The sequence below is a fragment of the Phyllostomus hastatus genome, unplaced genomic scaffold, assembly GCF_019186645.2.
Source record: "Phyllostomus hastatus isolate PE091 unplaced genomic scaffold, TTU_PhHast_1.1 phas_contig_148, whole genome shotgun sequence".
NCBI lineage: Eukaryota > Metazoa > Chordata > Mammalia > Chiroptera > Phyllostomidae > Phyllostomus > Phyllostomus hastatus.
In genome coordinates, this window is record NW_025333607.1 from 23,278,995 (window position 1) to 23,292,605 (window position 13,611).

The window sequence follows — 13,611 nt, forward strand, 5'->3', positions numbered from 1 at the left end:
CTTCCTCGGTCTCGCCTGGCTCCTGTCTCTGCCCCCACGGGGTCGATGACAGGGCCAGTCCGGAGTGACGGGGCCCTGCGGACAGACCCGGGGGCGGGATTCCTGCACTGCTGGCGTTCTGCCGAGTGCCGCTGCACGGACAGGGACAGAGCTCATCCGTCGCCCGGCCGTCACCGTCGCCCTCCGACCCCCTCAGCCTCCGCAGAGGGGCCCATGTCCACGTGGAGTGGGCTTCCTCAGGTGACCCCTGTCTCCGGGGTTTCTGCGGAGCCAGGAGCTGCCTGCTGGGGGCTCCAGCCGGGAGCCGGGGCCCCGGGGGGTGGACGCCCCCGCCAGGCCCCGCGGTTAGTTTCCTGTCCTTGGGCGGCAGGTCGGCCCGTCGGGGGTCGTCCGGAGTCCACGAACCGGGTCAGCTCTGGGCCCGCCCCTCGCTGCCCGCGCGGCCTGGAATGCGTCACTCGGCCCCCGGGTGCTCCCAGTCGCCATCCGGAAGGGCAGAGGTGACGATGTCCTCCCCGTGGTGTGGACGCGTCGAGCCCCTAAGGATTCGCAGAGCAGCCCCTGGACCTGACACCTGGGGACGCCGCAGCAGGAGGGAAAAGAATCTCGTGTAAGCTCACACGCGGGAGAGGGGGCGAACCAGTCGTGTGTCCCGGCAGTGTGGGCGGCGCCGTGTGCTGCCGGGGAAAACCAGGGGGGCGGGGCAGAGCCTCGGGCAGGGGCCCCGGGCCACGGGGCTGCGGGCAGGCGGCTCTGCGAGGGCCGCCCCCACGGCCGACGCAGAGCAGCAAGGGGACAGCGGTCGGAAGTGAGTTCGGGGGGCAGCTGGGGGCCTTGGACGCGCACTTGGGCTTCCCGGCTGCGGGGGGAGAGGGGGCTGGCTCCAATGTGTTTGCAGGGGGTCTGCCCGGCAGCTCCAGGGAGAACAGAGCCCCGGGGGCCGGAGAGGGCCCGGAGCTCGGGGAGAGAACGCGGTGCCTAACCGGAGCGGCGCCGGTGCGGCCACCGAGAAGGGGCCCGAGGACTGAGCGGACGGGGGTGCGCCGTCCCTCTCACCCAGAGCCGCGGGAGCCCCGTTCTCTGCTTCTCCGCGGAGGCCGGAGACGCGGCCCGGTGAGGGGGAGCTCAGGGGGCCGAGGCTGCTCTGAGGTCATGGCTCCCGGCCTCCGCGGGACCTGAGCTGGGAGATCTCGGACACGTGTGCACATGCATGTACACAGCGTGCACACGCCTGCACACTGTCACGCACGGCCCAGGGAGCCAGCTGAGGGTCCGTCCGACCTCACGGGAGAGGCAGCCTCCTCCCCGTCCCATGGTCCCAGCTGCCCCCGGGCCCTGAGGCTCACACAGGGGGCGGGGCTGTGGCTGCTGGGGGAGGGCCCCGAGGAGGGCGGTGAGAACAGTAGCTCACTGTAAGGTCCCGAGGAGGAGGCCGTGTCCCCTCTGCCGCCCGTCCCCCAGCTGCCTGTGGGGGCGGTGGGGACGGCAGGTCCCCTCTGAGGTTGTGTAAATATTTGCGGAGCAGCAGCAGCAGCAGCTGGAGCACGACCCCTTCCTCCAGCCGGCCCGCTCGCTCCCCAGAGACGCCGCAGCTGGGCCGGGGCCGCGCCTTGGGACACCGCGCCGTGCACTGACCCCAGAGCGTGCCGCCGTGCCCCGAGCCCTCTGTCTGAGCCCCAGGCTGCACTGGGGGGGCAGCGGCTCCGACCCGCCCGGACAGCGCTGCCCTGCACCAGCCCCTTGCCCCCTGGGAGCCCTGACTCCGCCCCCCTTCCCCCGCTGCGAAAATGGGGGGCTGAGCCACGTGGTCTCGGACGTGTTTCCGGCTCTGACACCCGGGACCTCTGCCCACAGGAAGGGGTCTTTCGGGGCTGCCTCGTCTGTCCTTGCGGGGGGGGCCTGGGGGTGGCGAGGTGAGGAGCAGCCTGGCCGGGTCCCGGGCCAGAGAAGCTTGCCAGGGTCACGCACAGGGCGCTCTTGACGACGACGCAGCACCCCTGAGAGGTCAGGAGCCCCCCGCGGGACTGGTGTCGCCGTGGCTTCCACGCCTGAGGCTGGACCCCCTAAGGCCGCCCTCCCAACCTTTCTGGGCCTCGCCGCTCAAGTGTGTCAGGACCCTGCCCCCGCCCCGGGCCCCAACGCTGCCGGGTGCGAGGTCCTGGGTGTGAGCGTGCCAGGCCGGGTGGTTCTGTGGATATTTCAGTCAAGGTTGCCCAGACGGCTCCCCGAGACTCAGGGGGGTCGTGGGGGTCTGGGACCAGCCATGCGGTTGGGTCTTCCCACCGAGAGCAGTGTGACCGTGGGGCCACCTCGCCGAGGACCCAACCCAAGTCTTCTGTCCCTCCTTTCTGCCTGGACCCTCTCCTTCCCGACACCCTCCGCCCCACACACACACACAGTAAAATGCTCTGCCTCTGCCTCTGCCCGCACCGCCAGCTCAGCCAGGCTGGGACGCACAGGGCCTCTGGGCCCGGCTCTCCCCACTGGCCAAGACTTGGGGGTTAGGGCCTCCCTGTCTGTAGGAGCTGATCGCTTCGTCACTGATGGGAAGGAGGGAGTGAGGGAGGGTTGGGGACAGCGGGAGCTGCCTCTCCGGGACCCTGTCTCCTTGGGGCTCTCACAGGAGACCAGGTGTGTGGTCAGCCCCGGGCAGGTGAGACCGAGTGCAGCTTCCTGGCAAGTCTCTCTCTCCTCCCGGCCTCACTCTGGCCGACCCACCCACCCTCGAGGTGCTTATCTGGAGACACCCGGAGACAGCGCCCCCAGTCCTGTGGGTGGTGTCGCTGCTGGAGACGGAGCGTCGGTCCTGGGGACCCTGGGCCTCCAGGGCCTCGGGGGAACCACCCCTCGCAGGAACCTGGCTGGGAAGTCCTCCCGCGTGTTAGTCTGGGCTCTGCCCCTGCTCCGGGCACTCCCTGGCCTTTCCGTGCCTCAGTTTCCCCCTTGCAAAGAGCCACTGTGACGTCCTGGCCTGGGCTCCCTGAGGAGCACCGAGGCGGCCTGTGCCTCCCGCTCTCAGCAGGGCGTCACCCCTCCTCCGGGTGGGCCTGGGCTGTCCCCTCCCTCTGCCCCCGGCTACCACTACGCAGCAGCCAGAACACGGGAAGGAGCCTCAGAAAGGGGGTGGAGAGCCCCTCCCCGCCATGCGTCCCCCACCCCCACCATATTCGAGTCAGCCAGGCACCCCCCATGCTGCCACGGCCCCCCCCCCATGGGCAGGCCCGCCTCCCTGGGGTCACAGAAGCCCCACAGCACTTCCCAGTGCCACTGTCCAGTCAGTGACCCGGAGGGCCTGGGGCTGCCGAAAGTGCAGGTGCTGACTTGCGCGCTGTGTATTTAGGGGGCACCCCCCCGGGCCCTGCTCCTTCCCCTGGAGCGGCCCCCCTAGTTTCTGCCAAGGGGACGGGGGTCAGGAGGCAGAGGAGGGCGGGCAGCCCACCTTCGTCCCGGAGGAGGGGCGAGGGTCGCAGAGGGCCGGCCCCCGTGCTGCCGGGTTCCAGCAGCTGGGCTCAGGACTCAGACCCGGGGCTGGGGGAGACGGGGCTGGAGACCCCCCAGCACAGAACCCTCTTCGGGGTCTCAGAAAGCTGAGGATCCCGCCCCTGAGCTGAGCTGCGTGACACTTCCTCCTCTTTCTCTCTCTCTTTTTAAAGATTTTATTTATTTATTTTTAGAGAGGGAAGGGAGGGAGAAAGAGAGAGAGAGAGAGAGAGAAACATTAATGTGTGGTTGCTGGGGGTCATGGCCTGCAACCCAGGCATGTGCCCTGACTGGGAATCGAACCTGCGATGCTTTGGTTCGCAGCCCGCGCTCCATCCACTGAGCTACGCCAGCCAGGGCTTCCCTCCTCTCTTTTTATAAAAGTCGATGTACTCCAGTTGCCGTACAATATTGTACTAGTTTCAGCTGTGCCCCACAGGGATTCCGCATCTGTGTACCTTGCAGCGTGAGGCTTGTTCTCTCTGGGGCCGGCCCCCCGTCCCCGTGGGGGGTGAGACGCCGGGCTGGGGCCGCCCAGGGCGAGAGGCTCTGCGGGACCGGAGCCGTGTCCAGGGATAGCACAGTCCCCCAGACCTGACCCCTGTCAGCCCCCTCTCCCGCCCCCCAGGCTCTGCCCACGCGGGAACCGTGCGCGGCCGTTTGTCTGGAGACAAACACCCCCGCTGGGGGCGTCCTCCAGCCGCAGGGAGGGGACAAAGTTTACTCGGGATTCCTCGCCGGCCTTGCCGGCTGGCCTAAGAGAGCCCCCCGGGGTCCCGTCCTCTAAGCTGTTCCCCAGATGAGCCTGCTGGTGCAGCCCAGCTGCGCAGGCTGAGCCCCCTCCCCCCACCGAGAGAGGGACTCTCGGAGGGTCCCAGGACACGCCCACACTGAGATCGGACGGGGCGGGGGGGGGGGGCAGAACCACCTGCTGGGCTCCGCCCCTCCTCACGGCTGGTCTGCCGGGGACCTGGTGGTCTGCCCTAGGTCTCGCCCCCCAGACCACTCAGGGGGGACGTGGTAAGCATCCACCGGCCCCTTGGCACTAGGAGGAAGCACGTGGAGGAAGTTGGCCCTGGGAGACTGACCTCTCTGACCGGGTCTTAGCCAGCCTCACCCAGCGCCGCTGCGGGCCACCTCAGGCTTTAGGGAGAAGGGGTCTCCTTAGCACTCAGCCCCACCCACACCCCTGGGGCGCCCGAGTGCTGGGGGGTGAAAACTGAGGCAGAAAGCCAGGGGGGATGACGCCCGCCACAGGTCTCCGGGAACACAGGTGGCCTGGGGCTCTGGGCGGCTCGGTCGGTCGGAGCAGGAGCAGCAGAAACCCCGGAAGCCAGGCCGGCGCTGAGGTCGGAGGTCGTCTCAGTTCAGTCCTTGGGTGGGGCCCCTGTTTAAAGACAGTTATTGGTGTTGTCTGTGTTGCGTAGAGAGATCCCAGATGCCGCCCTGGCCAGGGTGGCTCAGTCGGTCGGAGCATCGTCCTGTCCCTGAAAGGCTGTGGGTGGGTTCGATCCCCAGTGGGGGCAGGCCCCTGCGGCCCCCCGTCCCGGCCCGAATGGGAGGCAGTTGATGCTTCTCTCCCGCCGGCGTTGCTCCCCCTTCCTCCCCCTGTAAGAGCAACGAGAACGGTGTGCTCGGGCGAGGACGAGAAACGTGAGAGGAGTTGCAGGTGCCATCGGTCTGTTTCCAAACCTCGGAGAGCCCGGCTGCCGGACCCCCACGTGTCTCCCGCCCTAAACCGGCCTCACAGTGGGACCCTTTCCCCTCACCAGCTGCCGATGCCCCTGGGTGGTGGCAGAGATGCCCCTGGTGGGAACAGGGTGTCCCCCCCACAACATGGGGCGCCCGGCCCAGACGCTGGGGGTGTGCAGGCCACCGGCCTGAGGCAGTGTGGGGGGAGTGGGCAGGCCCCCCACCCCGTCCCCTGTGTGGGTAGGACTGTTGGGGAGCCTGCCTCCGGCCACCCTGGGCACCAGGGCCTCCTCACTCGCCTCCGGCCCCTCCACCAGCCTGTCTGGCCGGTGTGCGGGTTGCCCGCGCTTACTCGAAGCTTCCAAGCCTGGGGCGCCTGCCAGGGGGGAGCTGGGAGGGAGCGCCCCGGGGTCCAGGCATGTGTGTGGGGGTCCGACCCCGTGCCCACCACCCAGGCACCTCGGGGACCTGGAGATGCCCTGCTCAGGCCCCCTCCGACGGCCACAGCCCAGGAAGGGCGCCCAAGGGGCCTCAGTTGGCTTCCCAGGGGTTAACTGTGGTGGCGAAGGTGGGGGTTGGCTCAGGTGGGGATGGAGGCGGTGGCCGGGCTGCATCGCGACCCCTCCCGCTCTCCAGGGTGGGGCGCCTGGCCGCGTGGAACCCCGGCTGCGGAGGGTCAGGGCCCCCCAGCCCCGCTGCATCCCAGCCCCCGCCCGGACCGCGGCCGCAGCGTCTCTTTGTCTACCTGCCCGGGCGTTAAAGGGCCCGCCGGCAGCGCGCGCCGCGGGGTGGGGGCGGAGTCGGCGCGCGGGAAACAGGGCTCTGCGGCTTTAAGGGCGGCCGGGCGGCGGGGCGGGGAGGAGGGGGCGGGGCTCGGCCGGGCTCCGCTCCGGCCTCCGCGTGGCCCGGCTCTCACCTCGGTCCCCGCGCGGGCCCCGCCGCCAAGGGCCTCGGCCGGGAAGATGCTCCACCTGCCCCCGCCCAGGGCGCGGAGGACCCTGCGCCTGCCCCGCAGGTGAGTCCCGGCGCCCGGGAGCGGGTCCTGGGGTTGGGTGTGCAGCCGCGGGCTGGCGGGGGGGAGGGGGGGTGGTCCTCCTGGCCAGGGGCCCAGACGTGTGGCCATGGGCCCCCTCGGGGTGAGCAGCGGGTGCGATGCTGGGCCGGGGAAGGGGGCACGGAGGCGAGGCACTGGGACTCCCCAGGGACTGGGACAATGGCCCAACTTGACGGAACTTGGACGGTGGCCACCAGTGGGGGGGGGGGGCGGGGCCGTGAATGAACCCTGGGAGCTCAAGTTGGGCTGCAGCCCCCGGACCGCTGGTGGAGGGGCCCCCAGCCCCGGAGGCGGCTGTGGCCCCCCCCCCGCCACCCCGTGGAAGGAGGAGAGGGGTCGAAGGGGGAGCCCGGACAGGTGGGGGTCGAATCTCTGTGGGGCAGGGAGTGAGGCCTGGGGCTGGCTCTGGGAAGGGCTGAGAGCCCGGCACTGGGGGGAGGGGGCAGGTCAGCGCTGAAAGGCCAGGGCTTTGCACTGAGGCTCCCCCCCAGGCAAGGGGAGGTGACCACAGCCAGCCCCCAGAGGGGATTAGGGGATCCCCCTGCGGCCTGAGGAAACGGGCTTCCTGCTCTTTCCGGGAGCTTCCCGGGACCCCCCTCACCCCACTCTCTGCCTGGGTCTGGCCTGGCCTGCAGGGCGAGGGAGGGACGGAGCAGGAGCTGGGTCTCCTGGCGCCCTGACCGTTCCCGCCCCCAGGGCCCAGGCTGGAGCCCGCCGACCGGCTCCTGCGACCCCAGGCTTCCTGGGAGGGGCCCAAGGCCCTCCACGGTGGAGGCTCAGCCCAGGAGTGAGGGAACAGGGCAGGGCAGTGGGGGGGCAGCCTCCGGGGAGCCAGGGTCCCGGTGGCTCCCACTCGGTGGGACAGGCGGCAGCCCCTCTGGGATGTGACTCGGGCACCTTGGAGTCGCTGTGCTAAAGGTGACCAGTGGGAGCGTCTTCCTGAGCAGCCAGCTCATGACCAGAGTGCAGGTCTGTCTAGGGACTTCGGGTGGGGGGGGTGCTTCCAGTGAGACCCGGGGCCCTGGAGACGGTGGAGAGAAGGGGCCACTGGCGACCCCCCACTTCCACAGGCACTGCCGCTCAGAACTCACTGCAGACCCGGACGGTGTGCCCACAGAAAGTTCTGATTGGCGCCCCCCCACTTCCCTCCCCGCCCCGCCTCTGTGGGATGCGAAAACCCCCTTGCTGACTCCAGCACCCTTCCTGAGCCGGTCGCACCTTCCTCCCCCCTCGCCTGGGCCAGGTGACTCCTTCTGCGTCGGTTTCCCTGCCCCTCCCCACCCCGCGCCCAGGAGCCCGGGGCTCTGGGCTGTGAGTGTCCTGCCCTGTCCCAGGTGCTCACCTGGCTCCTTCCCAGAAGCCTCTCCCGGGCAGCTGTGCCCCGGCGAGGGCCTGCCTGCCGTAGCTGGGGTGAGGAGCCGGCAGCCTGCCCCTGCCCCGGCCTGCAGCTGGGGTGGGGCTGGGAGGGCCCTCGGCTTCCTCCGCGCTGCCGTCCCGGGCGAGGAGAGCGGGGATGTCGTTAGAGGGCAGGGCAGGCCTCCGGCCGCCGGGACTCAGGCATCAAACTGAACTGCCCTGGCCCCTGGCCACGGAGCCGTCCCTGTGAACGATGGCCCATGGCCCCCCACCCCCTGCGGGGATCAAAGGGCCGCCGTCCCCGAGGCTCCAGTTCCCCTTCCGCCGCAGAGGAGGTGCGAGGTGCAGGCCGAAGGCCGGGCGGGCCCCCAGCCCCGCCACCACCGGCTGCCTGCCGTGAGCTGAGCTGGTGTCGCCCGGGTCCCCCCACTTCCCTGGAAGCGGGTGACTTTCCTCCCCACGCCCCCACACCTGAGGCGGCCCTGGAGGCCCTTCTTGCGCATTTCTAGTGTCGGGGCCTCTCCCGAGACCCCCCCCCCCAGCCTTGTCCCTCTTCCTCCCTCCTCCTCCAGGCAGGACGCCTGGAGTCCCGGCGTCAGGCCCGCTCACACGCCTGAGTGTCCTCCCGGAAGGGAACCTTTGAGAGCCTGGGAGCCCGTGGGGACAAGCACCCCGGGGCAGCACCAGCCCGCGAGGGGGCTGGAGGAGCACGGGGCCCGGCTCCAGTCCCGGGCAGCTCTGCGGCCTTGCAGAGGTCGCTGCGCCTCCAGCCTCAGTTTCCTTCGCTGTGAAATGGGCCCGTCTCCCTCCCTGGGATGCAGCCACCACCGGGCTCGGGCTCCCCCCCTTCCACCACGACAGGACCCCTCGAGACCCCGGTGGGCGGGACTGGGCGAACATCTTCCCGGCGGCGGGGCCTGCGCTTAAACCCCCCGTGCCCGTCTCCAGTTTCCCCAGCCTGAAGCCCGAGCCGATGAGGGTGGTTTGTTTACACATCTAGTTTCTGATGACAGTTTACACGGAGACAGATCATTTTTAATCACCGATGTTGAAAGCAAACCTTGTGTGTCCGACCTTTCCTGGGTGGTAACTTCGTGCGGGCACTGGCCTCCAGCCCCCGGGGGAGCTGCTCCCCAGCCTCTCTGCTGACTTGTGGGTTCCCCACGCTCTCTGGTCGCGTGATGGAGGTGCGTCCCGCCCTGAGTTCCCGGGGGCTGGGGGCTCCTGCAGGAGACGCCCACTCGGAGTTTAATAACGGCCGAGACGACAGAAGGGGGCGAGCAGGGCCCCTCCCGCGCACAGAGTTATGGGGCAGCTCGGATCTGGGGGACCACAGGTGTCCGGGGCCCCGTCCCTGAGGGCTCTGTGGGTGGGCCCGGGCTTGCCTCCCGGGACAGGGCAGGGACAGCGCAGGGACAGACCCACCAGGGGCCCACAGGTGTTTCCGGAGCCCCGGCTTCGGGCCCCGCGCTGTGCTCATCCCCGCGGCCGCGGCGAGAGGCAGCCTCTGCCGGCCCAGGTCACGGCCTGGCCCGCGTGTCGTGGGCTGGGTGCTGGCCTCTGACCCCGGGGGGCAGTGGCAGCGAGATACACGCCTGTTGTGTGGGCAGAGTCCCCTCATGCAACCCCTGCTCACGGTGGAGTGTGTGTCCACGTTCTGGAACCCTCTGCCCCTTCTCCCGACTTCCCGCGTTATGTGTGTTCTAGGCCCCTCCCTGAGCTGTTTCTGCCCCGGGAGCTGCTCTGTCGTGAGTCCGTGGCAGACGCCCGCCATTCCCAGGCCCCGGGCCCCACGCCTGCCGCCCCCAGGGGCTTGTCCCCGGAGCCGCCTGCCGGAGCCCAGAGCCCCCGCAGCGGCAGGCGGGTCCCTGCAGGCCCTGGGGTGCTCCCTGGAGACGGGACAGCCTGCGTGAGCCGAGCTCGGGAAGGCCGAGGTTCTCCGAGCTCACGGCGCCTCCCAGAGCCGCGACCCGGGGCGTGCCGCGGGCCGGGCGTCGGGGCACGGACTCCCTGCCACTGGCGTCCCCTCCGTCCCCGCCATCCCCGGTCACAGGGAGGAGGCAGGTGTGCGGCAGCACGGTGTCCCCGCGCGGGGACAGAGCGGCTCCCTGCTCCCGAGTCCCTGTCTGGAAATCGGGGGGCGGGGGGCCGGGGCTGCACTTCAGCTCCCTGGCGGCGGGCAGGGGGTCTCCACTGGCCTGGCCTCCGACCCCAGCCGATCAAAGACCCGCGTGACCTCCCTCCGTCGGAGAAGCACCACGGCCCAGTGCCCTCTCGAGGGAAGAGGGAGCACGGCTGGCCTGCCCGCGCTCCGCGAGCCCCGGGAGCCCGCCCCCAGCCCCGTTCGTGCCAGTGAACACCGTGTCAGTGAATTCTCACACACACACACACACGCACGCATGGACGACAGTGCGAGGGCCGTTTCTCCAAGCGCCGTGTCACCGACGGCTCTGGGACGCTGGGGAGGCAGCGGCCGGGAGCGCGTGCTGAGCCGCGGCGGCCCCGGCCAGGGGTCGTGAACTCCGGGGGACTTTGCGCTCCGACCGCCCTGCGCCACGGGGGTGGGCCCACCCCACGGAGCGGGGGCCGGGTGTCCTCGTGCATCTTGGGTGCGGGCGGAGAGAGTGGGTTTTTTTACCCGCTTCATACTTCGTTCGGGGGCCGGGGTGTAAATGTTATTAATAACGGGTTCTCTCACAGAAGGCCTGGCAAACCCCTAAGTTGTTAGGCCCTTCCGCGTGGCTCCCCGAATCTCTGATCAGCTGCACAGCGCTGCCCCCGGGGAGACTGAGGCCATGGTCTCAGTGGCCAAGTCACACCTTCTGTGATTCATTTTCCCGCCCTTCTGAGTGATAATGGGTGGTTTCATCATATTCCTCAAACCCAGCCCTAGGTTGGGGCTCACGGGGCTCTGGGCCCCTCGAGGACAGGAGGACAGTGAGGGGCTGCCAGGGGCCCCCTCTGAGCTGAGGGGTCCGGAGCCCCCTGCCCCGCGCCCCCGCAGGAGGGGAGACTGGCAGTGTTCGTCCTCTTGTTCCTGTCTGGTGCCTGAAGGCTCCTCCCTCAGAGACAACACCGGTTTGATTTGGGTTAACTTTCTTTCCTTTTTTTTTTTTTTTTTCATTTCAGTCTTCCTTTTTTCAGCTTCTTTAAGGATTATGCCAAAAGCCCCAGACTGAGTCGAAAGCCTCAGAACCCAGATTTTGACTCCGAGTTGCCCAAGAAAAACACGTCCGGACCAGAAGTGATTTCCTGGCCGGGCACTTCCCGAGTTCTCAGAACTGTCCGGTTTTCCCTAAGAGGCGTATCTTCAGATAAAAAAAACGGCTCTCCCTCTCCCCACCCCCCCGGGGGGAGGCCAGGTGGCCGGAGGCCCTCGGGGGCAGGGCTGCTGGTGGGCCCGGGACGGGGGGGCTCCCATCCAATCAGGGTGGGCACCCTTTTGACGCTGAAGCGAGGACACCCCCAGAAATCCACCACCGACTTTGCCGCTGACCTGTTCCAGGACCCAGGGCAAAACCCCCGCCTCTGTGTCCCCTTCCTGGGCGGAGAAGGAGGGTTGCCGGCCGCCGGGACGCGCCGGCCACCTCCTGGGACAGTTGGGAGCGAAGGGGCTCTCGGCCGGGGGCTGGGCGTGTGGCGAGGGTTTGCCGCCGAGTCGCGGCGATCAGCCCCACGGGGGCGTCTGCGAGCAGAGTCCGCCGCAGCTTGGGCCGGGGGCTCCGGTCTGCGGAGCACCGCGGTCTCTGTCCGGGCAGGCAGGACCCTGCCTTTCGGAAAGGCGCGGTGCACCTGGCCTGTGCAGGTGAGGGCTGGAGGAGTTTAAATCCTTTTGGTTCCCCGTTGCTTTTCCCTCCGTTCAGCCTCCACCCTGCGCGGGCCGGGACGCCGCGCCCGGGCTGCAATGGCTTTTCCCTCGGACACCGGCCCTCGGGGTCCCGTTCCCCGGCAGGACCTTCACGTCAGCCACCCACGGGCTCAGACCTGCGGGTCCTTTCTCTTCTCGCGGTTTTCGTGCGAGGCTCTGTCGCAGGTGGGCGGAGGCCTGGTCGCCCTCGCGTGCAGGGGCGGCTCGCCCATAAAAACGAAGGGGCCCCCCACCCCCCCTCCCGCTGAGCAGGGGTTTCTCTGCGGTGCCGACCTCTGACCCCACGCACAGTGCGGGGTCCGGCTGCCGGGGCCCGCCCAGGGATGGCTCGGATGAGAAGGCAGTGCGCTCTGAGGGGAGATGGAAACTCACTGTGTGGTCTGCAGAACTCACCAGGTCACTGGCCCCTGCTCCTGCACTGCCCCCCGCCCCCGGGTTGGGGGTGGCCACTGCACCTTCCTGAAGACCCGGGTGAGAGAGACGAGAAAACTTCGCTGCAGGGGGTCCCTCCACGCCGGCGTCCCGCGGGGCCGGCCTGCGCGCTGTTCCCGGGTGGGCTGATGGACGCAGCGAGCCCCCCGCACCCCCCACTGCGCCTCTGGAAATGCTCACCGGGCATTCCTGCTCTAAGGGTGTGGGTCACGGACACACGCTTCGGTGGGCTGGTCGGCAAGAAAGAACACTTCACTGCCCCCTGGCCCCCCACCCCCCCACCCCCCCCCACGGACCGGGTCCCAGCGCCGAGGGGGGACGGAGACGTGCCGTGCTGCTTCCTTGTCCTCGCCGCTCTCTAGAAACTAAGAGGAGACGAGGCCGGGGAGCAGGCCTCGGGGGCTAATTGTCAGGTTGGCCGGGCGGGAGACAGAGCGGCGAGGGGGGCGGCGGGCAGGGCCCGGTTCACCCGGGACAACCCTTCCCGGGGCCCGCCGAGGCCGCGCGCCTGCCAGGCCGGCGAGGGCGTCCAGGTTTCCGTGGTGTGTGCGCGGCTCGCTCCCCGCGGCAGCCGGTGACTCGCAGATTCTTCCCCCGTGAAGCCTTGTTTTTGGAGACCGCGGAAATTGACATGCTGGGACCTATTATTAAGTGCCGGTTTTGTGCTGTTATTGGAAATCTTTACGTTAGGAAAGAATGTATGGGTTGTTTGGCGCGGGGAGGAGGTTCGCATGGAAGGCTACCTCGTCCCGGGTCTCAGATCTGTCTGGGGCCGGAGGCTGGGTGAGAGGTCCACGTGCCCCCGGCGGTCTTCCCAAAGGAGGAACGTTCATGCGCGGATCCGGGACGCGGCTGTTGCAAAGAAGAAGGCGATGGTGTGAGCACTGCTCGCGGCGTCCCTGTGGCAGGCGGCAGCCTGTGTAAGCACCGGACCCACCCGGAGGACCGAGTGGTGAGCCCTGTCGCACCGACGCGGCCTCGCCCATCCACAGGAGAAGCCGGAGCGCGGCCCCTGAGGAGCCCCAGCTCGGCGCTGGGTGAACGTCTCACCCCCGACGGCAGGAGACCGGGCGCCGGCTGCTTGGCCCCCGCCCGGACCTGGAGAGGGTGCCCGTGTGCGTGGAAGTGCCCGGCAAAGGGCTCGGCCGTGGACTCAGACCCTGGACACACGACACGGCCGCTGGTGTCTCCACGGCGCTCGGGGGACGCGCACGGTGGGGGCGGGGGCGGGGGGGTCGGACTGGGCTTTCTCCCCGGATCAGCGTCACCACCGGGAACCACCAGGAAATGCGTGCCCGTCAGGCGAGAGCCGGGCCCCGGCCGCGCACGGAGGCGGCACCGCGAAGATACCCGCTCCTGGTGAGCTTGCCCGGGGGGCAGCAGCGGGGGCCGGGGCGGGGGTGGGAGTGAGAACACGCGAGGGCACCAGGCCTGAGCACTGACCGCTGACCGCTGGCCGATGGGGACCGTCCCCCAGGCCTCAGCGGGTCCGACGCGGAGACCTGACGCATTCCTTGTTCTCACTGTGCGTCTTCTCGGGTCCCCTGGCCCCGAGGGTGTCTCCCCGGAAACCGTGGGGCCGCGGCACTGCTGCAGGCGGTCCCCGGGCTGGGTGTGTGCCGCCGCCGCCCGTCTGTCCGGCCCGGAGAGGCTGCTGGTCGCGTGTGGTTGGCGGCGCGAGCGCCTGGCTGCTGACCCGGGGACCGGCGGCTTCCCAGAAGGCAGTTTG

The 13,611-nt window shown here is 69.4% G+C and overlaps 1 protein-coding gene across 5 annotated transcripts in view; it reads left to right on the forward strand.

The window, feature by feature from the left end:
• NAV1 (neuron navigator 1) overlaps positions 1-13,611 on the forward strand; it is a 132,795-nt gene that overhangs the window by 85,807 nt on the left and 33,377 nt on the right. The window contains exon 1 of one of the 5 annotated variants that reach the window (XM_045817130.1): positions 6,056-6,187. The exons of the other annotated variants lie outside the window; for them this stretch is intronic. Within the exon in view, the coding sequence (XP_045673086.1) occupies positions 6,135-6,187 (53 nt within the window). The 5' untranslated portion in view covers positions 6,056-6,134. Of the gene's footprint in view, positions 1-6,055; positions 6,188-13,611 lie in introns of those variants that run through there. 5 annotated transcript variants of the gene reach the window in all.